The 27107-nt window shown below is 36.6% G+C and overlaps 1 protein-coding gene across 2 annotated transcripts in view; it reads left to right on the top strand.

The window, feature by feature from the left end:
- VPS50 (VPS50, EARP/GARPII complex subunit) overlaps window positions 1–27107 on the top strand; it is a 132073-nt gene that overhangs the window by 37261 nt on the left and 67705 nt on the right. For both annotated transcript variants that reach the window (XM_027540160.1, XM_027540161.1), the window contains 4 exons: window positions 5993–6035; window positions 7507–7605; window positions 9020–9160; window positions 25975–26107. In XM_027540160.1, the coding sequence (XP_027395961.1) occupies window positions 5993–6035; window positions 7507–7605; window positions 9020–9160; window positions 25975–26107 (416 nt within the window). The remainder of the gene's footprint in view (window positions 1–5992; window positions 6036–7506; window positions 7606–9019; window positions 9161–25974; window positions 26108–27107) is intronic.

Genomic DNA, 27107 nt, shown 5'->3' with positions numbered 1-27107 from the left:
GTCTGTGGGATTCTCCAGGCAAGAATACTGGAGTGGGTAGCCATTCCCTTCTCCAGGGGATCTTCCTGACCCAGGGATGGAACCTGGGTCCTCCCACACTACAGGCACACTCTTTACTATCTGAGCCACCAGCGAAGCCTTAAAATATTCAGTGCACATAAATATTTCTGTTTTAACTTTGATCAGTTGACCAACTAAAAGGTTTTCTGCCGAACTGTAGCACAGGGCTGCCAGAGGGCCTTTGTGTTTAAAGGGCCAGATAATAAATATTTTAAATTTTGCAGACCATAAGGTCTTGGTTGCAGTTATTCAGCTCTGCCCTTGAAGACCAAGAGTGGCATTAGACAATATGTAAACAAATGCATGTGGCTGTGTTTCAATAAAACTTTATTTAGAAACACAGCCTCTTGGCTAGATTTGACTCCTGAGCCTGGCTTCTGCTCTGGAATTATAATTCATAGAGCTTGGAAATATTTTGAACATTTTTAGTGTCCTTTTAATGAATTCTGAACTTTCTATGTGGTGAATGGTTGTGTTGTGAGTTAGGTCTGGGATTTCTGAACAGTGTGTGGTCAGAGATCTCGGTTGATTCAAAGTGATAATGGAGTTCTTTTACAGTTTTTCTGTGGTTTGAAGGATCCTGTGACACTTGATGGTACCTCAAGGTTGTTTGTTTAGCTTCAGTGTGTTTGAAAATCATGTTTTCTCTGAGGTCTGTTAATAAAACTCGGCAGCAGTGAGTAGATCGAAATCCTTGGAATTATATAATACCTCTGATCTAAACAGACTGGAGTTTCTGGGGGCCGTGGGCACACAGTATAAATTTGGAAGGATAAATTTTACTTACGTGTGTTCCAGAGGTTTTAGCGTTCTGCTGAATCATATACAAAGATGTGCTAATTGGTTAGCTGGTGTTCAGCATATAATAAAACCTAGAAACTTTAGAGCTTGAAGCAGCCCTTTGGATCCAGCCCACTTTTGTATAGGAAACTGGTGCCCAGAGTTATTAAGAGACTTGTCTTAAATCACCTGGCTTAATAACAAACCAGGGAAAGATCATTAAGAGGGTGATACCTCCATACCATCTTGTCTTTCAGTACAGTCAAATTGCAGTTTTCTTTCCTGCACTGGAGAAGGAAATGGCAACCCACTCCAGTGTTCTTGCCTGGAGAATCCCAGGGACGGGGGAGCCTGGTGGGCTGCCGTCTATGGCGTCACACAGAGTCGGAAGCGACTTAGCAGCAGCAGCAGCAGGACACATTTTGTGAGTTTGTGTCCCAGAGCAGCTACTTAAAAGGAAAGTTAATTATTTATGAAAGTTATTTTTAATATTTTCTGTAGTGATTATAAAAATGCCCTGCAAATTGTTTGAGTCATTCCACTCACTTGCAAATAGCTTTTAATAGCTTTTAGTCTTTCATCTTACAACTAGTAATTTTTTTGACCATAATATAGCTTTTATTTATCCAAATGTTCATGACTAGCTCCTTTTTAAATACTCTGATTAACTGACCCAAATAACTGAAATTCATATTTCTAAATGATGGCTGAGGATTTCTTTAAAGACCACATTTAATATGCCCACTCCTTAATCATATTTTTATGTGTATATCTTTAATTAGTAGCCAACTGTTATCAAACTACAGTTGTAGATTTTGAAAGCATTTTTTAAAATTTATTTTTAATTGGTAGATAATTGCTGTACGATGTTGTGTTGGTTTCTGCCATACAGCAACAGGAATCAGCCATACCTATACATACATCCCTTCCCTCTTGAAAGCATTTTTAATAAAACCAAGATGGTTGATTTATAGATTTATTTTAAAATTTCTGCATACCATATACATTGCCATGCTTGCATTGTTAACTCTTAATATATAGGCTACAAAATCATTTTAACCACGAGTAATAGAAGGAATAAAAGCACCTAGATTTATGATAATATTGTGAATAAACTCTAAAGCCCATTTTTTTCAGTTGAGAAGCTGAATAAGTTGTTACTATCACCTCTGAATTAGTTTAGATATATTCCTTTTTTCTCCAAACTCAATATTCCCTGAAAGAATATGTTTACGAATTCTGATACTTATTATTCTAGGTGTTTTTGCCTCTCCATGTCTGTGTCTTCAGCCTTAGTGAACTTCTGAGCATTGTGTGATAGAGGAGTAGAACCAACTTCTCTGCTTCTCTCTCTCGCTCTTTTTTTTTTTTTTTTCCCCTTTACTAAGACCCCTGTAGACCAGAGTCCAGTCTGACTCTTATTCTTGTAAAATGTTCTCCTTTCTTTTTTTAAAATTGAAGTAGATATGGCGGCTAAAGGAATGATGGTTAAAGTTTGCTGTTTTTTGTTTGCATTGCAAATTTGACTCAGCAGATGTTTATTTCCTGCTCTGAGTCAGGCAGTGAATTTAGTTAGTCCTGGGGAATCCCTGGGGAATAAGTCACAGTCTGCTCTGATAAATAGTCACAGATACTTCTTTACTCTAATTCAGGGTGCTGTAAACACAGCATTGTGTAACTTAAGGAAACAGTGAGAAGAGAGAGACTTCCCAGAAAAAAAGACATTTGGGAGTGAGAAAAAAGGAATGTACTTTCTAGCTATTGTGAACATTATATGCAAGAATAGAGAATGGAAAAGCCTGGGGTTTGTTTGGGGAATTGCACCTCGTCCATCTGACTAAAATATAGTTGCCCTTGAACAACCTAGGGGTTAGTGGTGCTCACCCTTGGCTCATTCGAAAATCTACATATAACTTACCTACTTGGACCTCTGAATAGGTGAATCCGCATCTATGGATTCAACCAACTGAGGATCAGGAAGTACTGTAGGATTTACTATTGAAAAACATCCACTTATAAGTCGACCAGTGCAATTCAAATGCCTGTTGTTCAAGAGTCAACTGTAGAGGCACTGAAAAGTGAATGGGAAGTTAATTTTTTGTCAATTATGAAGAGTCTTAAGTGCCATGCTAATTTAGGGCTTTATCTTTTGTTTCACGGGGAATCACCAAAAGTGTTAAAGCAGTGGATTAATACGATTTTTATTTCTGCTTCACTTAGGAACTGCAAACTCAGCTGTCTTTAGGGACCAGGCAGGGTAGCATCCATATGAAGCTGCCAGATGATAGCAGGAGATGGCCAGGTGCACAGGACTGTTGTCTTTTTTGTTGAGGTGCTCAGTTGAGTCCGATTCTTTGTAACCCCATGGACAGTAGCCCTCCAGGCTCCTCTGTCCATGGGGTTCTCCAGGCAAGAATCCTGGAGTGGGTAGCCATTTACTTCTCCAGATTGCTACACTGTTGATTGTCAAATGATGAAGGCTTGTTCATTTCAGTTTTTACTTGAGAGCATAATCTTCCATTCTCAACCTTAATTAAAAGCATGCTTATGGTACACAGTATTTGTTGAAAACGGCCTAATTCCTCCATGGGTTTTAATGTTTATCTGTGAGACCTTCAAAACTGGGTACTTGTGTTATTGTTGGTTTCACTTTCCTGACAGATTGCTTTGCATTTGTGTATGTCTGTATCTTTCTATCAGACCACTTTGTTGTTATCTTCTCAATTTTCATTAAAAGGCTCTCTAAGGGAAGCCATGAATCATATTGTGTATTCTATAAGGCTGTTGCCCAGGGTGTTGTGCCATAGGAGATAAAGTATTGCTGTTCTCTTTATCAAGACTGGCAAAATTTTCTTTCTGAATTTAATGCCAGTGAAAGTGAGTTTTGTCTCTTTGTTTTTGCTCTTTCTCTTAAATTACTGGTTTGTTTTGATATTCTGGACACCGAATTGTGTACTGTGGCCTTCCCTATTTGTTTTGGCTGCTAGAACTTTGAGAATCACATTGATAATCAGATGACAGTTGTTAAGGAAAAAAACAAACAAAAAAAACCCTTGTATAATTTTGCTGTGAAACTGCATCTTTCTCTTGTTCTTACTATTTTATTTTACTTTTACCTTAATCCCTTTTGTCAAAACATTTTCTCTAAAATTATATTTACTTTTTTAGATAACAGCAGATATTTTTTAGTAATGAGGTATTATAATTCAAATAATATCAGTTGTTTTTAAACTGACCTCTTGAGAATTAGGGGTTCCCTGATGGCTCAGGTGGTAGAGTCAACTTGCAATGTGGGAGACCCCATTCAATCCCTGGGGTCAGAAGATCGCTTGGAGAAGGGAGTGGCAACACACTTCAGTATCTTGCCTTTAAAATCCCATGGACGGAGGAGGCTGGCAGGCTACAGCCCATAGGATTGCAAAGAGTTGAGCATGACTGAGCAACTAACACTAACGCTGGAGGATTAAAGGGGAAAAAAATCAGATTCAATCACATACCCTAAATGTATAACTCAATTCATTTTACAAAGGGAACATAATTGTATAGTTACTTCCCAGAAATAAAAACAGAACTAGAACATTTCTAGGACCCTAGAAACTTCCTTCATGCCTCATTCCAGTCATTATATTGCCAGGGTAACCACTGTTCTGGTTTCTGTCACTAACGTTATTTTTGCCTGTTTTGAACTTTATGTAAATGGAATCATGCAGTATGTATTTTTTAAACTGACATCTTTTGTATTATGTTTTTGAGATTCAGGTGACACATTTTCACTGCTATAGTATTTTATCATATAAATAAATATATCCCTTTAATTTTTCATAGACAGTTGAGCTGCTTCAAGTTTTTGCCTGTTACAGATAATGTTGTGAGGATTGTGTATGCACTTCTGATAGATACACCTGGAGTAAGTGTATGTTGAGTTTCAGGAGTATTAATGGTTCCAGAGAGGTGGTATCACTTTTCCCTTTTCCAGCACTGAGTTGAGGGTTTTATTCTACATTCTTCCCAACATTTGTTGCCATTGTTTTTAATTTTTTAAAAATATTTTTAGCCATTCTAGTCATTTGTTATAGTCTTTTTGTAGTTTTAATTTGCATTTCCTGAATGCCTGAAAGAGTACATATTTATATGTTCATTGGCCAGTTGAATATCTTCTTTGTCAAGTATTTAAGGCTTTTACCCTTTGTTTTTATTCTGTTCTGTTGACCTGTTAATGTGTTCTTATGATAAGTGCCACACCGCCTTACTGCTGTGACTTTAGAGTAAGTCAGCCTGTTTTTAGTGTGTCTTACGGCATTATTCTTTGGGGTTTGCTTAACTAGTCTTGGCCCTTTGAGTTTCCACATAATTTTTAGAAGCAGTTTGTCAATTCTTCCATTAAAAAGCGCACTGGCTTAATATTAATAAGATATCAGTTATTTTATATCAGTTTTGTGAGAATTGGTATCAGTTGTATTAAAGATTTTAGTCTGTTTGTATGGTATATACCTCTGTACAGTGGTCTTCTGTATTTTGGCTCTGTTTTGTATTGTATATTCTTTATTTGGTTTATTCCCAGGTATTTGGTTTTTTGAAACGTATCTTTAAAAATTTCATTGTCTAATTCCTTGTTTCTATATATAGAGATTAGTTTTATCTTTGTTTTACTTTTCATCTATATTACACATATTATCTTTAAAACTTGCTGCTGCTGCTGCTGCTAAGACGCTTCAGTCGTGTCCAACTCTGTGTGACCCCATAGACGGCAGCCCATCAGGCTCCTCCGTCCCTGGGATTCTCCAGGCAAGAACACTGGAGTGGGTTGCCATTTCCTTCTCCAATGCATGAAAGTGAAAAGTGAAAGTGAAAGTGAAGTCGCTCAGTGTCCAACTCCCAGCGACCCCATGGACTGCAGCCCAACAGGCTCCGCCATCCATGGGACACTTAAATTCTTAGTTTTATCTATAAATTCTTCAGGATTTTCTGTGATGACTCTTATTTCTTCCTTTCTAATTTTTTTCCTTTTGTTTATTTTTCTTGCCTTATCATACTGTCTGTAGAATCAGCACAAATTAACTGCTCATAGTATTGATTTGTCAATTTTAAGTGTTTATTCATCTAGTTTGTCTCTTTTAAAGATTGACACACCTAATTCTGTTTTATTTAATAGTGAACTGAATTCAAAGTTGCAAGATACTTTAGAACAAATTGAGGTAAGACGGATTATATCTTAAGTTAAACGACTTTCTTTCTAGAGGTTTCTGAATAGCATAGATGTATCTTATGTTTTGACTTCCATATTCTTACCAGTGTTTCTAGATCTCTAGTCTTTGTGGTTTTCATTAGGAATGTCTGTTAATGTTAACAGACTTGGTCAAGTTAATGTTAATTTACTTGTCCTCTCAAAGATAATTTAGGAATTATAGGGTCTGGAAAGAGTATTTGAAAATATTACCATATCTACAAAAATTCCTAAACTCTTAGTTATAGGTGTGTGCTCACATAAACTATAGGCAGAGTATTTACCACGTATTAATTATTTTTGATTATCAGCTATTTCTCCTTTTTAGTTTACTGAGTTTAAGAATGATTATTGATTGATGATAACCTTCCTAAATTTAGGAACTTCCTAAATTCCTAAACCTCAAAATAATATCTCACACAGTTCCTCAAATGTGTAGAAACTGGACATGAAAAGCTTCCTGAGCATAAAGTCTTCCTCAGCAATCTTTGTAAAGCAGAGGGTTCATTTAAATACATTTAATAAGAATTATTTAGTTTCTTCTGAGATTTTATTTTGTTTGCCTGATGAGAGCTCTTACAAAGGTTGAGGCTAGACTTTCAAATGTCCATTGTGAAAGTAGTTTTTGATCATAAATGCAATTGTTTCCATAGTAAGAATGATAAGTTATTTGGTAAGCATAAATAGAATTATTTTGAAAATCCCTTAAGTAAATAATCACCTGATTTTTTTTCTTTTATTTCTTTTTTCTTTTTTTTGATCACCTGAATATTTTAATGAAGACTTTCTTTTGAAAACTCAGTTTTCTTCATTCTTATAATTTAAATGAAATCATTGAGAGAGAATCCCATAAACAAAGTGGATACACTTAGATATAAAAAGGCAATACCTAGAGGTGTATACTTTTAAGTCAGTGTAGTTTTGTTGAGAATTACTTTTCAGCAATTAAGAAGGGTTTTATTTTTCAGTAGTCCTACAAACTCATTTCATATAATTACACGATTTTAGCTGATGCTTGATGAAACATAAAGCTCAGTAAAAATAAAAACTAGAATTCCTTTAGAGACTATTATAATTATTTTGTGTCCCTTGAAACAGTTGGAAAATTTTTTTTTAAATTCACATATTAATAACATCTCAATAAACGAGTATAGTTGGTAATAAGAATTATAGTTTATTCCCTGGTGGTTAAGACCTGGTGCTTCATTGCCATGTCCTGGGTGTGACCCCTGCTTGGGGAACTGCGAGCCTGCCAGCGTTTGGTGCAGCCAAACAAAAGGACAACTTATATTTTTCATTAAATTTGTTTTTGACTCTTAAATCCAGTGTGATCGTAATGTGTTTAGATATTAATTAAAAGTGAGGAATTAGTCTAATATTTTCTTATTACCTTGAAAACATGATACCTTAACCACCTCTCACCTTCTCTTTTGTTTACATAGGAACAGTTGGATGTTGCTCTGTCCAAAATATGCAAGAATTTTGACGTTAACCACTACACCAAAGTTCAACAAGCTTATCGACTTCTTGGAAAAACACAGGTAAGTTTTGAAAGGATTTTTTTTTCTTAATCAGTAATCTGTTGCTCTTCCTGATCGCTTAAGTTTGAATATTAGTAATGTAGTGAGCTTAAACAGTTTCATTGAAGAAAGTAAATTTTTATGATGTGTTAGCAATGGTAGCAGGATCACATAAGCTCAGAGTGTGGGTAGTGTGGTTAACACATTACTGAGGTCTGTTTTAAACTATGAAGTGTGTCTCAGGTTTAATATTTTCATCATTTCCTGTAGGTTTTTTAAAAAGTATACTATAATTCAGTGGGTGAGGATATGTAGTCTCTTGTACCTCAGTTCTTGGTCCTGAATAAGAACTTTGAAGGTTGGAATCTCATGGTTCCTAGACGGGCCAGCATGATTCCCTCACAGTGGTCTGTAAACTTTTGTGTATTGTGTACATTTGTTGTAAAGTGGGTCTGTTTCTTTTATCAGCTTTTTCAAAGGATTTTGTTATCCCCAGAATGTCCTCACATTCCCATTCATGTCTTTACCTGTTCTTACTACTCAGGGGCTTCCTTGAAAAGCCTGAAGTGGAGGCCATAGTTTGAAAGTTAATTACATCTTCTACATATAGGAGTATACATTTTTCTTGAGAACATCAAAACATTGATGTAAATTTTTTTTCCCTTAAATATAAGTCTCTTTTATTAGAAGGAAATGTAAGACTTTACCAGGCTGTTTACATTGTGTAATGTGAATAAAGAAATGTGGTTATTTATTGTACTTAATTAGTTTTGATATCTTAAGATATACCTAGGGAAAATACAAGAAGGAAGGCATTTGGTAATTTTGAGGGATGTGTATTTTTAAAGGTCTTGAAGCACCTATAATTTCTAATTTCCCCCATTAGATGAATTCTTTCTCTTATTAAATATTTATTGTTGCCAACTGTGTGCATTGCTCCAGGCATCTGGATATAAGCCCTTGTGTATCTTACCTTCTAGTTCGGGAGACAGAAATTGAAAGAAAATCTGTGTAGGGGTACAGAGTGATGCAAAGTACTGGTTTGTATGGGATAGTCAGGAAAGGCTTCTCTGAGAAGGTGACCACTGAGAATCCTGAAAATGAAAGGATGGCAGAGGGAATTCAAAGGTGTGATTAGACATGACATGTTTGGCAAACTGGGTACCAGTCTTAAATATGACTGGTACCATAAACATAAACTGGTACCATAAACACAGCAGAGCCTTGTTTATGATTCAGGTTTATCTGTAGTGGTATGATGTTGTGGTTGTTTGAAGGGTTAGCTGCAAATAATCAACATTTATAATTCTGTGAATAATAGTTATTTGTGCTGCAGGTAAACTTGGGAAAGATTGTTTCCTATGTTTTTCAAATCTGTTTTTTTATCTTAGTAGTTTATTTTAGTAATAGGCGATTATGTGCTTTATTTCCATAGACAGCAATGGATCAACTTCATATGCACTTCACCCAAGCCATTCATAACACCGTGTTTCAAGTTGTTCTTGGCTATGTGGAACTATGTGCAGGAAACACAGATACAAAATTCCAAAAGCTGCAATATAAGGATCTCTGTACGGTATGTTATAACTTAATTACTGTTCATATGAATCTCTTTTCGTTTTTAAATTCATATTCCATTTTTCCCAGAGCCTACTATCAGAAGATGTCACTAAAATAAAAACAAATATGTTTGCCAAAAGTTTTTTTTTATTCCTTTCCTCATAGAGAAACTGGAAGATTCAGTCACATAAATAGTAAAGGTGGATGAGATGGTACCTGTTTGTGGAGTACAGTTGCTTCTAAATGGACTTTCTACCCGTTTAAAGCTCTTTTTACCATTCTGTCTCAGACTGTGAATTCTATTCTACAGTGGCATGTAGGGTGCTTTTAAAGTCATCTTTGCTGATTTTCCTTACATATGTTCAATCAGTCTTTTCATGTGTATAAATGCTGTTTCTGTCAGCATCTGTAACAAATTTTTCTTTTTCACTCTTAAAGAAGCATAGATCTGTAGGTAATATAATCCACAGGTGGGAAGTGAACCAAGTTGGGTTCCATTTTCAAATTGTTCCTTCTGATGGATTGATGTACGTATGGGAGGAAAAGAGAATGATGAACATCTAGGAGAATGGTGGTGTTACTTGCTTTTACAAGGAAACCTGGTTTGCAGTGGAAAATCATGATTTCTATTTGATACATATCAACATTCAAGCCGACTTATTGAGGCAGTTGAGTATAAAAAGATCAGTGCTGAAGTTATAGGCTGGGGCCATCAGCATTTAACTGTATTTTAAGCCATGGTGCTGGATAAGAAGATTGGGGAAAAGGGTGGAGAGAAAGACGACACGAGGGCCTTGGGCCTGTGACGTTCAGAGATTGGGTGAGGGAGGAGGGCCCAGTAGAAAAGCCGGAGAAGGAGCAGCTGGCTGGGGAGGAGGAAATCTAGGAAATGGTGTTGTCACATTAGCTTACAGAAGGAAGTGTTTATGGAACAATCAGCTGTAAACCTAAGTCAGATGCTTCTAAAGAGTCTGAATAAGTGGTCATAGAACTGATTCCTTGACTTGACAATATGGAAGTCATTGTTGACCTTGGTCTCTTTAACTCTAGCCCAAGAATATCTTATGTCTCTGACTGGAGAATTTCTAGAGTTTTTTCCCCTAATGTCCCCTAGAAAATAACAGTTCTTAGGAAGTAGCTCTCTATTCTGTACTGTAATTATGTCTGGGAATTAGTGTGAAGTTAATGTTCATAATGAGTTTGTCAAAAGTACAGGTTATATGTCCATTGGGAACTGGGGAAATACTCTTAACTTAAGCTCCAACAAATATTCCAGAAGGTTGTGATTATAATGATAGCTTAAGGATTAAGTTAATAAGGACAGTGGATGTTTGTTAATATAGGTTAAAATGTCTTTTTAAAATCACGTCATAAATCACAGGCACTGTTTCACAAATTTTACAATCAGTTGTGCCATATAGTTACATAATTCTATTTTAAATACCCAGTTTTAAGAACAGCCATTTTTTGATAACTTTCAATGATTTTGAAATATATCATTTATTTTCTTAGGTTGATAATATACATTTTTAAATTAAATATCCAAAAAGTCAGTTTTACTTTTTGATTCTGTTAGTGTTGCTATTACTAATAGATGGCTTAAATGGTAAAGCAATTTATTGCAAGTTAGTGATTTTTCTGTTAAAGCAGAAAATAACTTTTAATAATTTAAAATAAGTATTTTTAAACAAATTAGGCTTTTGTTCTTCAGTCTTCTTTACTTTGGTTAAATCTGGCATGTCTGTATGCCTGGACGGAGGAGCCTGGTGGGCTGCAGTCCATGGGGTCGCGAAGAGTCAGACAAGACTCAGTGACTTCACTTTCACTTTTCACTTTCATGCATTGGAGAAGGAAATGGCAACCCACTCCAGTGTTCTTGCTTGGAGAATCCCAGGGACGGGGGAGCCTGGTGGGCTGCCGTCTATGGGGTCGCATAGAGTTGGACATGACTGAAGCGACTTAGCAGTAGCATGCTGTTAAAAGTCAAACACATATTTGTACTTATGCTTCTTAAGAATATCCTCTATGCTTCTATATAACACAAAGATGAAAGTTGTATTTAGCTTATACATTTTTATGAACAAAATTTTGTTCTTAAGATGTTTACCATAGCTTTTAAAAATAATTTCTTTTGCTTTTTCCTAAAAGGCTATGAAATAACCTTTTGAGGTATCTGTGTATATTTAAATTATCAGATAACATGGTGTATGATCTTTTTAATGTGTTGTTGGATTCTGATTGCTAGAATTTTGTTAAGGATTTTTGCATCTATGTTCATCAGTGATATTGGCCTGTAGTTTTCTTTTTTTGTGGCCACAGTCATCAAGACAGTATGGTACTGGCACAAAGACAGAAATATAGATCAATGGAACAAAATAGAAAGCCCAGAGATAAATCCACGCACATATGGACACCTTATCTTTGACAAAGGAGGCAAGAATATACAATGGATTAAAGACAATCTCTTTAACAAGTGGTGCTGGGAAATCTGGTCAACCACTTGTAAAAGAATGAAACTAGAACACTTTCTAACACCATACACAAAAATAAACTCAAAATGGATTAAAGATCTAAACGTAAGACCAGAAACTATAAAACTCCTAGAGGAGAACATAGGCAAAACACTCTCTGACATACATCACAGCAGGATCCTCTATGACCCACCTCCCAGAATATTGGAAATAAAAACAAAAATAAACAAATGGGACCTAATTAACCTTAAAAGCTTGTGCACATCAAAGGAAACTATTAGCAAGGTGAAAAGACAGCCTTCAGAAGGGGAGAAAATAATAGCAAATGAAGCAACTGACAAACAACTAATCTCAAAAATATACAAGCAACTCCTACAGCTCAACTCCAGAAAAATAAATGACCCAATCAAAAAATGGGCCAAAGAACTAAATAGACATTTCTCCAAAGAACACATACAGATGGCTAACAAACACATGAAAAGATGCTCAACATCACTCATTATCAGAGAAATGCAAATCAAAACCACTATGAGGTACCATTTCACACCAGTCAGAATGGCTGCGATCCAAAAGTCTACAAGTAATAAATGCTGGAGAGGGTGTGGAGAAAAGGGAACCCTCTTACACTGTTGGTGGGAATGTAAACTAGTACAGCCACTATGGAGAACAGTGTGGAGATTCCTTAAAAAACTGGAAATAGAACTGCCTTATGATCCAGCAATCCCACTGCTGGGCATACACACTGAGGAAACCAGAAGGGAAAGAGACACGTGTACCCCAGTGTTCATCGCAGCACTGTTTATAATAGCCAGGACATGGAAGCAACCTAGATGTCCATCAGCAGATGAATGGATAAGAAAGCTGTGCTACATATACACAATGGAGTATTACTCAGCCATTAAAATGAATACATTTGAATCAGTTCTAATGAGATGGATGAAACTGGAGCCTATTATACAGAGTGAAGTAAGCCAGAAAGAAAAACACCAATACAGTATACTAACGCATATATATGGAATTTAGAAAGATGGTAACAATAACCCTGTGTACGAGACAGCAAAAGAGACACTGATGTATAGAACAGTCTTATGGACTCTGTGGGAGAGGGAGAGGGTGGGAAGATTTGGGAGAATGGCATTGAAACATGTAAAATATCATGTATGAAACGAGTTCCCAGTCCAGGTTCGATGCACGATACTGGATGCTTGGGGCTAGTGCACTGGGACGACCCAGAGGGAGGGTATGGGGAGGGAGGGGGCGGAGGGTTCAGGATGGGGAGCACATGTATACCTGTGGCGGATTCATTTTGATATTTGGCAAAACTAATACAATTTTGTAAAGTTTGAAAATAAAATTGTAGTTGGAAAAAAAAATTATCAGATAACAAAGGGCTTATCTTTCTTGAGTAAGTGCTTATTAAAATTACTCCAGAAACATTTGGTACTTCTTTATAAAGTTATCCATATTTGTGTGATAGTAGGTGAGATATCTATAATTAAATTAGGGAAACAACTAAATTAAGGAAACATCTGATTTATTGGTACATTAGTGCTTAGTCATAGAAAACAGCCCCCCTGCACCCACACACATACAGAGAGCAGCTGGCATGTACATTATTATTCATCTAACATAGTTGTACATTTCTGGTTCATATTCAAACTGTTCTAAAAACATTAGTTGAAGTAGTTTTTGGTGTAAAGTGGCGAGAATAGTATTGAATGTTAACGATGCATTCATGGAGGCATTTCTTTTGAGGAATGGATTTAACAGAATTAGGTATGATAGGGTCTTTAATGTTGAAAGAACAGACATAGAAGAACTGAATAATGAGATGAAGAATATGATGCATTTTAAGGTGGCCCACTTTCTCTGGCACTCTTCTCGATAAAAAATTAAGGAAGTTTAGAAATTACCTAAGGCCTCTTGCAAATATGTAAGTCAGTGTTGTTGCAGGCAGACAGGAATGTGAACATGTCTTATAAGCCTAAGTTTTAATTTTTTCTATAATATTGAGTGATATTTGACCTTTTTAAACCAGGTAAGTTAGGAAGAAATTATCTCATATCAGATTTATTTATTTAGTTTGATGGAAAGATGTGTACTTTTAGTTATATAAATAAAAGTGGTTTACTCGGGAGAGGAAAAATAGAAGGAACTCTTAGAAGTTCAGTAAGCTGATGAAACTTAAATATGTTTTCCTGGTGAGAACAATATCAATGATCTCGAATGGTGTAACTCAGGCAGGGGAGGGGATTTGTGAAGGAGCCTTATATTAGAATGTATCGTTCTTAAATTTTTCAACATATGGCACTTGGACATCATTTTTGCCCTGATAAAATGAGCTGATCATAATTATTGAGGATATACCAGTTCAGGAGCATATGTGGCAATGAGTGCCCAGCTAAGAAAGAAGCAACAGAGTCCTCAGGGCATATATGCAGGGTGTTGACTAGAAGCGAGAAGGAGATCCCAGGCATTTGGGCAGCAGTTGGTTTTCTCTGTAGAGCAGCAGTATTTTCAAGGAAGGCTTTACTAGTAGATAAACATTTAAATATAAGAATAAAAAAATAAAAAATGGTACACTGATCAAGTTGAGAGAGGGATAGAGTTCCTGTAAACAGGGAACCATTTTGTTTCCTTTAAATGGAAAGAGATCAGAGATGAAAAGAGAATCATTTGCTTGTGCTCATTCACAGTATTATTTTAAACCACTCACAGATGTCTTTCTATTACTAAAATGGGCTAGAATGAAATTGAACTCTTTTTTTTTTTTCTTTTTGGATATTCCTTTACAAAGAAACCTGGGGCAAAACTCATGTTCTGTTTTTATTTTCTTTGGTAAACAGAGAACCAGCATTCTTCAGGGCAGCAGCATACTGTCCCGTTATGAAGTGTCTGCCCTGTGTCCTGTTACCATTGCTCTATGTTTAAAAGTTGAGTTGACTTTGAACTTTTTGAAGTCATTTTGCAATTGAATGTACTTTCTTTACTAAACTGTGTTTTCTAAATGACTGAAAGTACAGTTTTTGTTCATATGGTTTATCTTTCAGTCTTGTTTTGCTATTAGTCTTGAACATCTCGACTTAAGAGTTTTAAATCAATAGTTTTGGCTCTTTTAAAAAATACTTACATTATCTTGCAGCACAAATGATGGAGTACTACTTACAAGGAGAAGTTTGAAATGAGAATTACATCATGTTCATTTCTGGCAAGGGCCAATGTAAAAGGGATAGTAGTCATTTTATTTGATTAAAAAGCCTTTTTGTGATTGCATTTATCAATGCATTGATGTACCTTGCATATTTACACCAGTTTGTGGAGAGATTTAAAAACATCAAGTGGAAGAAGCTCTTTATTTCATGACTTTGTAGGGAAACCCTGTGTAGATTTTTTTGAAAGTTTATGAAGTATGCATCAGTTTTTAGTGTTTTTAAAACTTTTTTTTTTTTTGGCAGCTCATGAGTTTCCATGGGGAGCTTATTTCAAGATATTAATTAGGGTGTTATTGATTAATTTTATAATAATAGAGCTGGCTAAGCTGACTGCATTTTCTCAGCCATTTTTCAGTTGTTCATTTCCAAATGATTTTAATGAGTTTTGTTTTTGAAATGAACTTGGCAATGTAATAATACTTGGGGGAAAATGTACTGTTTTTTTAGAAAAAGCTTTCTGAAATAATTTCAGTATTTATTTTCGCTATCTGGCACATTGGAGGTGTTTAGTAAATGTTTATTTAGTATATTGGATTGAACTCTTTGTCTCTAACTCGTGTAGTGTTGACTTAGTCTTCGGATTTGATTGAGGGGAAAGAAAACCAACACTGAGTGCTTTCTCAGTGCCATGTACTTTTTAAAAAACTCTTTATTTTATACTGGGGTATAGCCAATTAACAATGGTGTGACAGTTTCAGGTGAAGAGCAGAGGGACTCAGCCACACACACACATGTGTCCATTCCTCCCAGACTCCCCTCCCGTCCAGGCTGCCACGTAGCACTGAGTAGAGTTCCCGTGCTATGTAGTAGGGATGCGTGTGGACTTTACAAGTTCCTTCAGGTGCGTACTTTATAGAGAGACCAACGAAAGGCTTGTCCAGTGTTCCATTCTTCTAGGTTTTAAAATTTTCATTCTCATAAGTAATACCTCTTGGTACTGAATTGTAATGATGATAGGCTGCTGGGAATTATCATCATATTGACTGTAGGCAAGTACAGAAAAGTGAAAAAAGAAAGTAAAAATTAGTATTTCTGCATTCAAAGCTGGTTCTTTTAATGTATATTATATAAGCAAATAGCTTTTTAAAGTAGGATTATGCTGTACATGCAGATTTATAACATTTTTTCCCACTTGCTATGTTATAAACAATTTTCTCTGTGGGAGAGGGAGAGGGTGGGAAGATTTGGGAGAATGGCATTGAAACATGTAAAATATCATGTATGAAACGAGATGCCAGTCCAGGTTCAATGCACGGTACTGGATGCTTGGGGCTAGTGCACTGGGATGACCCAGAGGGATGGTATGGGGAGGGAGGAGGGAGGAGGGTTCAGGATGGGGAGCACATGTATACCTGTGATGGATTCATTTTGATATTTGGCAAAGCTAATACAATTATGTAAAGTTTAAAAATAAAATAAAATTTAAAAACAAACAAACAAACAAAAACCAATTTCTGTTTCAGTAAGTATACTACTCACGTACCTTTTAGGGCTTGACAGTACTTCAGTGTAAGAGATCCTGTGGATTAATTAACCAGTTTCTTATTCGTCAATATTTATATTATTTCCAGCTTTTATCATGATGAACAGCACTGTAGTAAGTATTTTTAAAGCTAAATCTTTGCATAGATCATTATTTCTTTAGGATAGAAGATGAAGATTAAAATTGCATTGTCAAAGGCTTTGCATTTTTAAAACTTTGGTTTATATTTCCAAAATTGCCTTGCAGAAAGCATGTTTCAACTTAGGCTTCTCATCAGTAGTGTCTGCTCTTACCCTTTTCCCTGTGCATAAGAATGCTGATTATTTTATATTTAATAGCTTAATTGTCAAATTCCAGAAGATAGCATATCAATAACAGTTTATGTTGTTTTTCACTCAGGATGTGAAGGAAATTAAATGGGGGCATTTCATTGATTGTTGAGGTTAATTTGGTTGATTTGGTTGGATAAATGAGTGAACCTTTCCTTTCTTACTAGAGAAACCTTTCCAGTTAGAGGAATAATACTATTTACTTGAGTGCTTTATCAGATTAGCTTTAAAATACTCCAAGAATTCAGCTGTCAGATTTATTCATATCAAGTGTATGTAGCACCCAGTCAGTTTTTTAATATGAGTTATATATTGGTTTCTAAATATTTAAGGTAAAATAAAAAATAAATTTTGGTAATTTTAAATATTTAAAACTTAATGACCAAAAGATAAGTAAGGGAAGTTTATCCATGTCTTCTTTTTTCCCTGCCATTTCCTCTTTGGATTGTCAGAACTGTGAAAGATTGAAATTTTATCCTGCTTGCAGACTAACAAGGTAGTCTATTAACTGTTTCATGGGTGCTGGTAGAAGATAAAAGATCCCGCTGTCTTAGCACTCTGACTTAGTATAAACCAGTTCCCTTGTCATTGGTGGTGGTTTAGTCACTAAGTCATGCCTGACAAATTGCAACCCCATGAACCATAGCCCACCCGGCCCCTCTGTCCATGGGATTTCCCAGGCAAGAATACTAGAGCGAGTTGCCATTTCCTTCTCCAGAGGATCTTCCCAACCCAGGGACTGAAGCCATGTCTCCTCCATTGGCAAGCACATTCTTTACTGCTGAGCCACCAGGAAAACCTTCCCTTGTCATGACCCAGCTCTTGTTCATCAAGTCATCAGTTCAGCTCAGCAAGGGGCAATAAGCTTATAAGTAGTTTGTTACCTAGGATGGTTGTATTCATTATGATCAAGAGGAGGTAAGAAAAGTTCCAACAACATATACATGTGTCAGATGGGATCAACACAATTCTTGAGGGGTTGAAGGAGACCGAGAAGCAGGCTATGACCTCTGAGTGGGTTTGTATTTCAGCAAGCACAGTGTATGTGGCTGGGTCCAGAGATACAGAGGCAATATTCTGTGCAGTGACCTGAAAGGAGAGCGTGGGCAGAGGAAAGAAGCAGTGGGATGTCTGGCTTGGTTTAACAGGATTACACCAAATACAGTGATTTGATTTCTACGATACCCTGGGACTAATGAGTGCCTGTAGAGAGCATGATGTTATTTGGGTAGCCACCTTTCTCTCCCTTGCCTGGAAATGAAGGTGTTTTCTGGTCACTTGAAATGGACGCAGGTGTACTGAGGCCTCTCTTAGCTGCCCAAGACTACAGACAGTTAAAACTATCAACGTAGTTTAGACTGCTGGGTGATTTTTTCCAGGTTGGGGGGAAAGATAGGGGTAAATATTAAAGAGCCAACCTATTTTTTCTAATATTTATTTTTATTTATTTGGTTGCATGAGATCTTAATTGTGGCACATGGGCTCAGTTGCCCCATGGCATACGGTATCTTAGTTCCCTGACCAGGGATCAGACCCATGTCCCCTGCATTGCAAGGCACTTTCTTAATCTCTGGACCACCAGGAAAGTCCCCAAGCCAACCTGTGTTCAAGGTGTGGTACACAGCTGCCAGCCAGAACAGTCATTTACTGGTAAAAGCCATTCTTGAAACCTGCCAAGTTCTTATTTTTAAATACTGTCCATTTAGAGTGATGATCTTAGCATGGGAGTTCATAGCACTTCATCATTTGAAATTTTGAAAGGTAAATTGTATATTCTGATTCTTCAAGTTTTGCTTGTTTTGCAGTATTAAGCTTTGCATTTGATGAAGGCCACTTAGCAGCAATTAGCCAAACCTGGAGCTTCCCGGGGGGTGCAGGTGGTAAAGAACCCTCCTGTTAGTGCAGGGGACATAAGAGACACGGATTCGATCCCTGGTTCCAGAAGATCCCCTAGAGTAGGAAATGGTACCCCACTCCCGTTCTTGCATGGGAAATCCCATGGACAGAGGAACCTGGCGGGCTATAGTCCATGGGGTTGCAAAGAGTCAGACACAGCTGAGCACATAACATCACATCAGGCAAACCTGAGGATTGTAGAGAAGGAATGCCTTCTGTGTATTTCACTATTTAGAGGGTGCTGGTTACTTAGTTCCAAGTTGGTATTGTTTATACCATATGTGTTACATATGTCTTCATGTGTACATACATATTTAGTATTAATGATAAAATGCCTAGAAGATGAGAATGACTGATTTTTCACCATGATATGTTTGTGTGTTGAAATCACAAATGAATCCAGTTTAGTGTAAGGAAATTCTTGCTACAGCATATGCATGTTTTACCTATGGAGAATCATAGTCTTTAAAGCTTCAGAGAAACTCGAGGTTATCTGCTTTATCCCTTGAGGTTTGGATACATAAAGTGATATGTTGGAGTTATGCATGGCTGAGTAAGTCACAAATTTGGGCCCCAGGCCCAAACGCGTGCCATCCAGTCCACTATACAGAGCACCGCTCTGGTGTTCAGTGATTCGAAAGGACTTAGAGTATTCCTGTTTTGTACAGGTTGGTCCTAACGGAAGTCATCAATGGTTGAGAAAATCTTTAAATTGATTGGCCCAGCCACTGATTTAGTTCAGCCTCCCCAGAAATGTTTTTAGTTCCCTGGAGCTTAATGCTGTTTTGATCTCCAACATGTTTCCAGAAACCTCTCAGCTAAGTAGTCAGTTTTCTCCAGCTGCTTCTGGTGATGTGAGTTCCCTACGCTAACAGGATTCATCTAGAGATGTTGATAAGTCTCTGCTGCTCTTGGAAATCATCTGTGAGTGTGTTTGTGTGTTCGGATGAGGGTAGGGATGGCAGTGCTAGGAGTTTTAAATCTCTATGCGGATGCCAAAACATCTGCTCCCTCTCTGTTTGGTGGGATGTGATTAGAGTGCTAAGTCAGAGTGAAACAAGATGATAATACTTCAGGGATGCTCCTAAGAATTTTTGTTGTGATGTTTTAACATAAAAGATCATCTTGCTGAAATTTTTGTTGGCAACTTGTAATAGAGATTTCTGATGGGTAAAAAGTAAATTAATAAGAATCAAAAGACTAAATTTAGTGGCCTCTTTTTTTTTCATATTTACCACTTGGCACCGAAGCAGGTTTCAAAGGTGAATTTTTTATCACCGTGTGGTTCAGGTATGAAAGGCTGCATATATTCGTTTCTGGCTTTTCTCTGTTCTATGAAAATGATGTCTAGAGTCTTACTAAATTATTGCTTATAGGTAAGGCTGAGACGTTGCTGCTTTTAACAAGCTTATTTCATCATTTTAACTTTGACCAGGTGGGCTGGTTGGGATGGTTAATAGTAGAGCTGGAAGGTACAAAGTTTTACTCTTAACTGATAATGATAAGAAATCAGATCTGTGGATTCTGTGAAAGTGTTCATCAGGACTTGATTAAATAATGAATTTTCACAAAGATAAACTCAAAATGGATTGAAGACCTAAATGTAAGACCAGAAACTACAAAACTCTTAGAGGAAAACATAGGCAGAACACTCAACAACATAAATCAAAGAGAGATCCTTTATGACCCACCTTCTAGAGTAATGAAAATAAAAACAAAAGAAAACAAGTGGGGCCTGATTAAACTTAAAAGCGCTTGGACTTGTAAGCTTTTGCTTACAGCAAAAGAAGCTGTAAGAAGGTGAAAAGACAACCCTCAAAATGGGAGAAAATAATAGCAAATAAAACAACTAATTGATAAAGGATTAATTTCCAAAATACACAAGCAGCTCGTACAGCTCAATACCAAGAAAACAAACAACCCAATCAAAAGTGGGGAAAAAAACCTAAACAGACATTGCTCCAAAAAAGACATACAGATGTCTAACAAACACATGAAAAGATGCCCAGCATTGCTTATTATTAGAGAAACGCAAATCAAAACTACAATGAGATATCACCTTATACCGGTCAGAATGGCCCTCATCAAAAAGTGTACAAACAATAAATGCTGGAGAGGGTGTGAAGACAAGGGAACCCTCTTGCGCTGTTGGTGGGGATGTAAACTGATACATCCACTATGGAAGAGAGTATGGAGATTCCTTAAAAAACTAGGAATAAAACCACCATATGACCCAGCAATCCCACTCCTGAGCATATACCCTGAGGAAACCAAAATTGAAAGAGACACATGTATCCCATTGTTCATTGCAGCACTATTTACAACAGCTAGAACATGGAAGCAACCTAGATGTCCGACAGATGAATGGATAAAGAAGCTGTGGTAGATATACACAATGGAATATGACTAAGCCATAAAAAGGAACACCTTTGAGTCAGTTCTAATGAAGTGGATGAACCTAGAACCTATTATACAGAGTAAAGTAAGTCAGAAAGAGAAAGATAAATACCATATTCTAATGCATGTATACGGAATCTAGAAAAATGGTTCTGAAGAATTTATTTACAGGGCAACAGTGGAGAAACAGACATAGAGAACAGACATATGGGCATAGGGAGAGAGGAGGAGAGGGTGAGATGTATGCAGAGAGTAGCATGGAAACTTACATTACCATATGTAAAATAGATAGCCAATGGGAATTTGGCTGAAAAAAAAAAAAGAATGAATTTTGACACTTGAGTAGTGAAGCTTGGTAATAACGCTGTGTTGAGCATTCTTGCATTATAACATCTGGATTTGTGAGTCTTCTCCAAATCCTGCACATAGGATATTTGTTTCTATTTGTGATCACTGGTTACTAGACATGTATGTTATCTGTATGGAGTTTATGAGTTGCAAACAAAATTTAGGTTACTTAAAATGTTCCTCCTTTTCTGCATGATTTTTGAGACGGTTCTAAAATACTATACCTTTTTCTCTTCTCACCTGTCAACCTTCCCTGAATACATTAGTACTCATAGCTTTACGATGGCAGTGGAAAGTCGCTCTGGAACACAGAAAAATGTTTGATAAGTAAATTTCTATTTCCCATACTTAGACATGCTGTTTAGTGCAAGTGTTTTCTAGATTGATTAATTCAAGGCTTTTGTTGCTATTATTGATATGCGATCGGAGCATTGGACTGAAACTGTTATATGGCACTACTCTCTCCTGGTACGCCTGATTTTATACTGAACAAATCACCCATTAATTGGAAGTTGAACTGAATTGCAGTGTTGGGTATTTAGTAATCAGTGAATGGATTAAACCCTTGATGAAGTAGCAGATCTAAGAATCTCTAACATTGATTTGTGGAATGTGAATGTGAGATATCTAGAGTGGTTTACCATCTAAGGGCCTGTGACCGGTAAGCTGTGAAACAGGTGCTGGTTGGGACCCAGGGCTTCCCGTTCCTTGTCTAGTCCTCTTTCTGTTACGCTCTGCTGGCGTGAAGAAGAATTGATGTCCGAGCGGAAGTAGTAAGTCAGAAACCCAGATTCTCTTCTTGGCCTGCCTTTTATTTACCGAGTACTTGTACAGTTATTTGCATATTTGTTGGTTTTTTTGATTCTGTCATCATAGTCATGGTTCACACATGTCGGAAATAAGAGTTTCTATTTGAAATTTGGTGGTGATTGTGTAAATCAGTTGGAGAGCATCGGTTGTGAATGATTTTAGTAGTAAGGTGTTAAAAGCATCAAAAGCATTTGTTGCTATGAGAGTTGACCCTGGTTGATTGCACAGTATAGTGGAAAGTGGTTTCTGGAGTCCAATTTTAAAATGAAATGACTTCTCGCCAGCATGGGCTTCCAAGTACAGAGATGAATACATTTCACTTAAGTCTATTAAAAACAATATATATCTGTTGCACCTTGTCTTTTTTTCTTAAACTGTTTACTGTCTATTTTGTATGATGAATCTATACATTTGTTTCTATTTTAGAATATAAATTGAGGTAAGAAGCATCTTGCTCAGTACATCACAGTCTTATGTTTGCACATACGACATTTTTGAAGATAAGTTTGGGCAACTTTCACGTGTGGGCTTTGGCTAGATCTTTGAATTCTTTACACTTGAATAAGTTAGGTGAGAAAAAGCTTCTATAGTTTCACTAAATAATTTCAACTTTCTCTGAAAAACATTTCACATAAACATTTTTGTGTATATAATCTCATCCAAACCCATTAAGTTTTAGCAAATCGTCAAGAGGTAACGTAGTAAAGAACCTCCTTTTTCTTGAACAAATAGGCAACTAATGTATCTAGACAGTGATCTAGCGGAGAACAGAAGGTAGTAGCTCCAAGTTCCAATTTTCTAATTTGTTAAACTGTGACAATTATAATAAAAGGTGATTGGTGGACAATGGCACCCCACTCCAGTACTTTGCCTGGAAAATCCCATGGACGGAGGAGCCTGGTAGGCTGCAGTCCATGGGGTCGCTAACGAGTCGGACACGACTGAGCGACTTCACTTTCACTTTTCACTTTCATGCATTGGAGAAGGAAATGGCAACCCACTCCAGTGTTCTTGCCTGGAGAATCCCAGGGATGGGGGAGCCTGGTGGGCTGCCTGCCGTCTATGGGGTCGCACAGAGTGGGACACGACTGAAGTGACTTAGCAGCAGCAGCAGCAGCACAATTATTTGTATAGTCATACTTTTCCTTTGGGAAAAATAAGGCTAACACTGCTTTCATCTATCAGAAAGATACGTTGGGATATAATTAGGTTAAATTTATTTACATAGTATAAACACAAACTTAGGCAAAGTTGAGTTTATGAAAGTTTGTAGAGGAGTACCTTTATTCCAGTGAATGATTGTTAAGCTGCAATTCAGAACCTTTTTGTGATTTTTGCCTTTTCTTTGTCCTCTGCTTTTAGCTCTTTCCTGAACTCATACATCAGTATTAATTTTAGTTACATGTTTGTGGTATGAGAGATATGTCAATTGTAATGATGTGGTAAAAATAAACCAAGGAAAAATGCAAGACTGGTTCATTGTAAAAGTAGTAATTATAAAAGTAAACAGGGAAAGTCAACATAAAAAATTACCACAAATTATAGCGTAAGTATGCAAAAATATTTGTGTTTATCTCTGCAAGCCATGTGTAAATCTGGATAGCCATCCTAATTTCATTTCCTCCTGTGTTCCTTCTGTCTCATCCCCCATGCCATCTCTTCAGTCAGTCAGTCAGTTCAGTCGCTCAGTCGTGTCCGACTCTTTGTGACCCCATGAATCGCAGCACGCCAGGCCTCCCTGTCCATCACCAACTCCCGGAGTTCACTCAAACTCATGTGCATCGAGTCGGTGATGCCGTCCAGCCATCTCATCGTCTGTCGTCCCCTTCTCCTACTGTCCCCAATCCCTCCCCGCATCAGGGTCTTTTCCAATGAGTCAACTCTTCGCATGAGATGGCCAAAATATTGGAGTTTCAGCTTCAACATCAGTCCTTCCAATGAATACCCAGGACTGATCTCCTTTAGAATGGACTGGTTGGATCTCCTTGCAGTCCAAAGGACTCTCAAGAGTCTTCTCCAACATCACAGTTCAAAAGTGTCAATTCTTTGGCGCTCAGCTTTCTTCACAGTCCAACTCTCACATCCATACATGACCACTGGAAAAACCACAGCCTTGACTAGATAGACCTTTGTTGGCAAAGTAATATCTCTGCTTTTGAATATGCTATCTAGATTGGTCATAACTTTCCTTCCAAGGAGTAAGCGTCTTTTAATTTCATGGCTGCAGTCACCATCTGCAGTGATTTTGGAGCCCCCAAAAATAAGGTCTGACACTGTTTCCACTGTTTCCCCATCTATTTCCCATGAAATGATAGGACCAGATGCCATGGTCTTCGTTTTCTGAATGTCGAGCTTTAAGCCAACTTTTTCACTCTCCTCTTTCACTTTCATCAAGAGGCTTTTTAGTTCCTCTCCACTTTCTGCCATAAGGGTGGTGTCATCTGCATATCTGAGGTTATTGATATTTCTCCCAGCAATCTTGATTCCAGCCTGTGCTTCTTCCAGCCCAGCGTTTCTCATGATGTACTCTGCATATAAGTTAAATAAGCAGGGTGACAATATACAGCCTTGATGGACTCCTTTTCTTATTTGTAACCAGTCTGTTGTTCCATGCCATCTCTTTCAGTGTTTTCTTCTTTATATTCACTATGTTTATTCTTTTGATGATAGGCAGATAGATGCATTAATTTTTTCTATTTATAATGACATACATATGTGTAATAAAAATGTTTCCCTTCCTCACATGTATATATATCATATGAAAGGGAAAATTTTTTATTAAACTTTTGTTAAAGTATATGCTTATTATTTTTCATAGTTGCACAGTGCTCTTTTGTGTGTGTAAAGATAGTTTATTCAACGGATTTCCTGTGTTTGGACATTTAGATAGATTCCAGTATTTTGCAGTTAACAGATTATCCCTCAGCAAACAACCTTGTGCGTATGTATTTTCACATTGATTGAAGTACACCTTCTGTATAAATTCCTAGAAGTGGAATTGCTGGGTCCAGGGGAAATACAAACGATGGAGCAAATGCTCCATTGTGACAGACAGAAAACCTGATTAATAGAATCGAGGCGTTACCCTACCTATGAAATAAGAGGAGCAGAATGACAAACTGATAGTGTTTTACTAAGGATAGAGGGAGAAAAATCCACGCATTTTCATTAGGGAGAAGATTTGGGAACCACATACTTTTTCATAGCCATATACAACATATTTTAAAATAGTATTGTCAAATATGAAATAGCTATATCCCTGTAATGTAAAGAATTTACAGATTGTCAAAGGTGCTAACTTAATTTACGTAAATATGACTATCTTTTTGCAAGTTGTAACTTGTCTAAGAATGAGAATAAAGCTGCGTTTGTATGCTAAGAACATGGCTTTGAAAACATGTATTTGGGGAAGTTTGCACTCTTATTCGTAACAGCAATTCAGTAGTGTATGGATTCATAGTATGAGAATTGATACTGCCCATGAATACTAAAAAGCCATGTTGAAATAGGAATTACTAATTGTAATTGTTACTGTTAATTACTAAAAGTGTGCTTACTAACTCATACAAGTTAGTATTTTTATTAATGGCTTGATAAATATTTTACTAACTGGGGAATTTAGAGGAGGGGGGAAATCATTATGGAGAGAAATTACCATTTGTTCCACGTTGAAACATGGGACATGTTGAACAAATTACTGTTTGCTCTGTGTTGAAATAAGAACACACTTTTCTTGCTGTTGGGCTTTCTTTTTAGACGTATCAGTGGAAGAAATTTTCTTATCTAATTCTTTATTGCATTTGATTGACATCATAACATTTTATTTCGATTAACTTTGTGTTAAACACGACAGTTTGAAAGTTGGCTTTTGTCATTTCCTTCAGCATGTTACACCAGACAGCTATATCCCATGCCTTGCTGACCTGTGCAAAGCCCTGTGGGAAGTTATGCTCAGCTATTACAGGACTATGGAATGGCATGAAAAGCATGATAATGAGGATACTACTTCTGCTTCTGGTAGGAAATAATTTTCATTTTATTATAAAAACTGAATTATAAATATGCCATATTTCTGGAGTAAGGAGAAAGAAAAGAGATAGCTGTAGTTTTAGAGTTTCAGGGACCGTGATGACCTGAATGGGTTAAATGGGTTAAATGTTCAGCAGAGAAATCAATTTAGCTACTATAAAGACTCCATTACCTTTGGGGATATACCAGGCTGAAGAACTTCCTATGTGATAGGTATTACCAATTTCCGGGAAAATGTGGTGATGGTCTTAGCACTAAATTATTAAGAGAGCACTTAAAAAAAAAAAAGAATTGAAAACTAAGTAAGACATTGGTCTGTCCAAATTTACTATAAAATTAATGCTATTTTTTAATATTAGCATTAATTCAATATTAAGTCTTTTTTTTCTTATTTTCAAATTGTACTAATAATAATGCTGCTGCTGCTGCTGCTAAGTTGCTTCAGTCATGTCCAACTCTGTGCAAATTAGTAATTCTACTGATGCTTTTCTCCATGAACATAGTGGGACATTAAATTTTAAAAAAGATGTTTTAAATACTATCTTTGAAAGCGAAATACACTTTAAATGTCTATAGTATACTCATAAAGAGCAAACCTTTGAGAAATTATATTAACTAGGCATTACTTCATAATATAATTATATATCTTAAGTGATTATCCTTGAACAATAGCTAAGAGTAAGTATTCAGAAGTACTTTTAAAAGAGTATATCAGTATTTAGGATGGGCAAAATAAATTATACGATACATATTTTTCTGTATTACATACAGTTTAGTATAGCTAGTTAATCAAGTTATTTTAGTAACCTCTAATTTCCGAAGCATTTGGTTTTTGTGATTGGGAAGGAATGCTCAAATCTTACTAATTTATAAAATGTAGGATATTGGTAGTATAGAAGATGTATGTTTAATATTAATCTTGACTTGTAAGAAGCTCATAAATATAGATAGCAAAAAATAAGAAAGATAAATTGTATGGAAGGATTTC

Source organism: Bos indicus x Bos taurus, chromosome 4 (assembly GCF_003369695.1).
Source record: "Bos indicus x Bos taurus breed Angus x Brahman F1 hybrid chromosome 4, Bos_hybrid_MaternalHap_v2.0, whole genome shotgun sequence".
In the NCBI taxonomy this organism is placed as follows: Eukaryota; Metazoa; Chordata; class Mammalia; order Artiodactyla; family Bovidae; genus Bos; species Bos indicus x Bos taurus.
The sequence above is the reverse complement of the archived record's forward strand: the minus strand, read 5'-3'. Positions and strand labels throughout refer to the sequence as shown.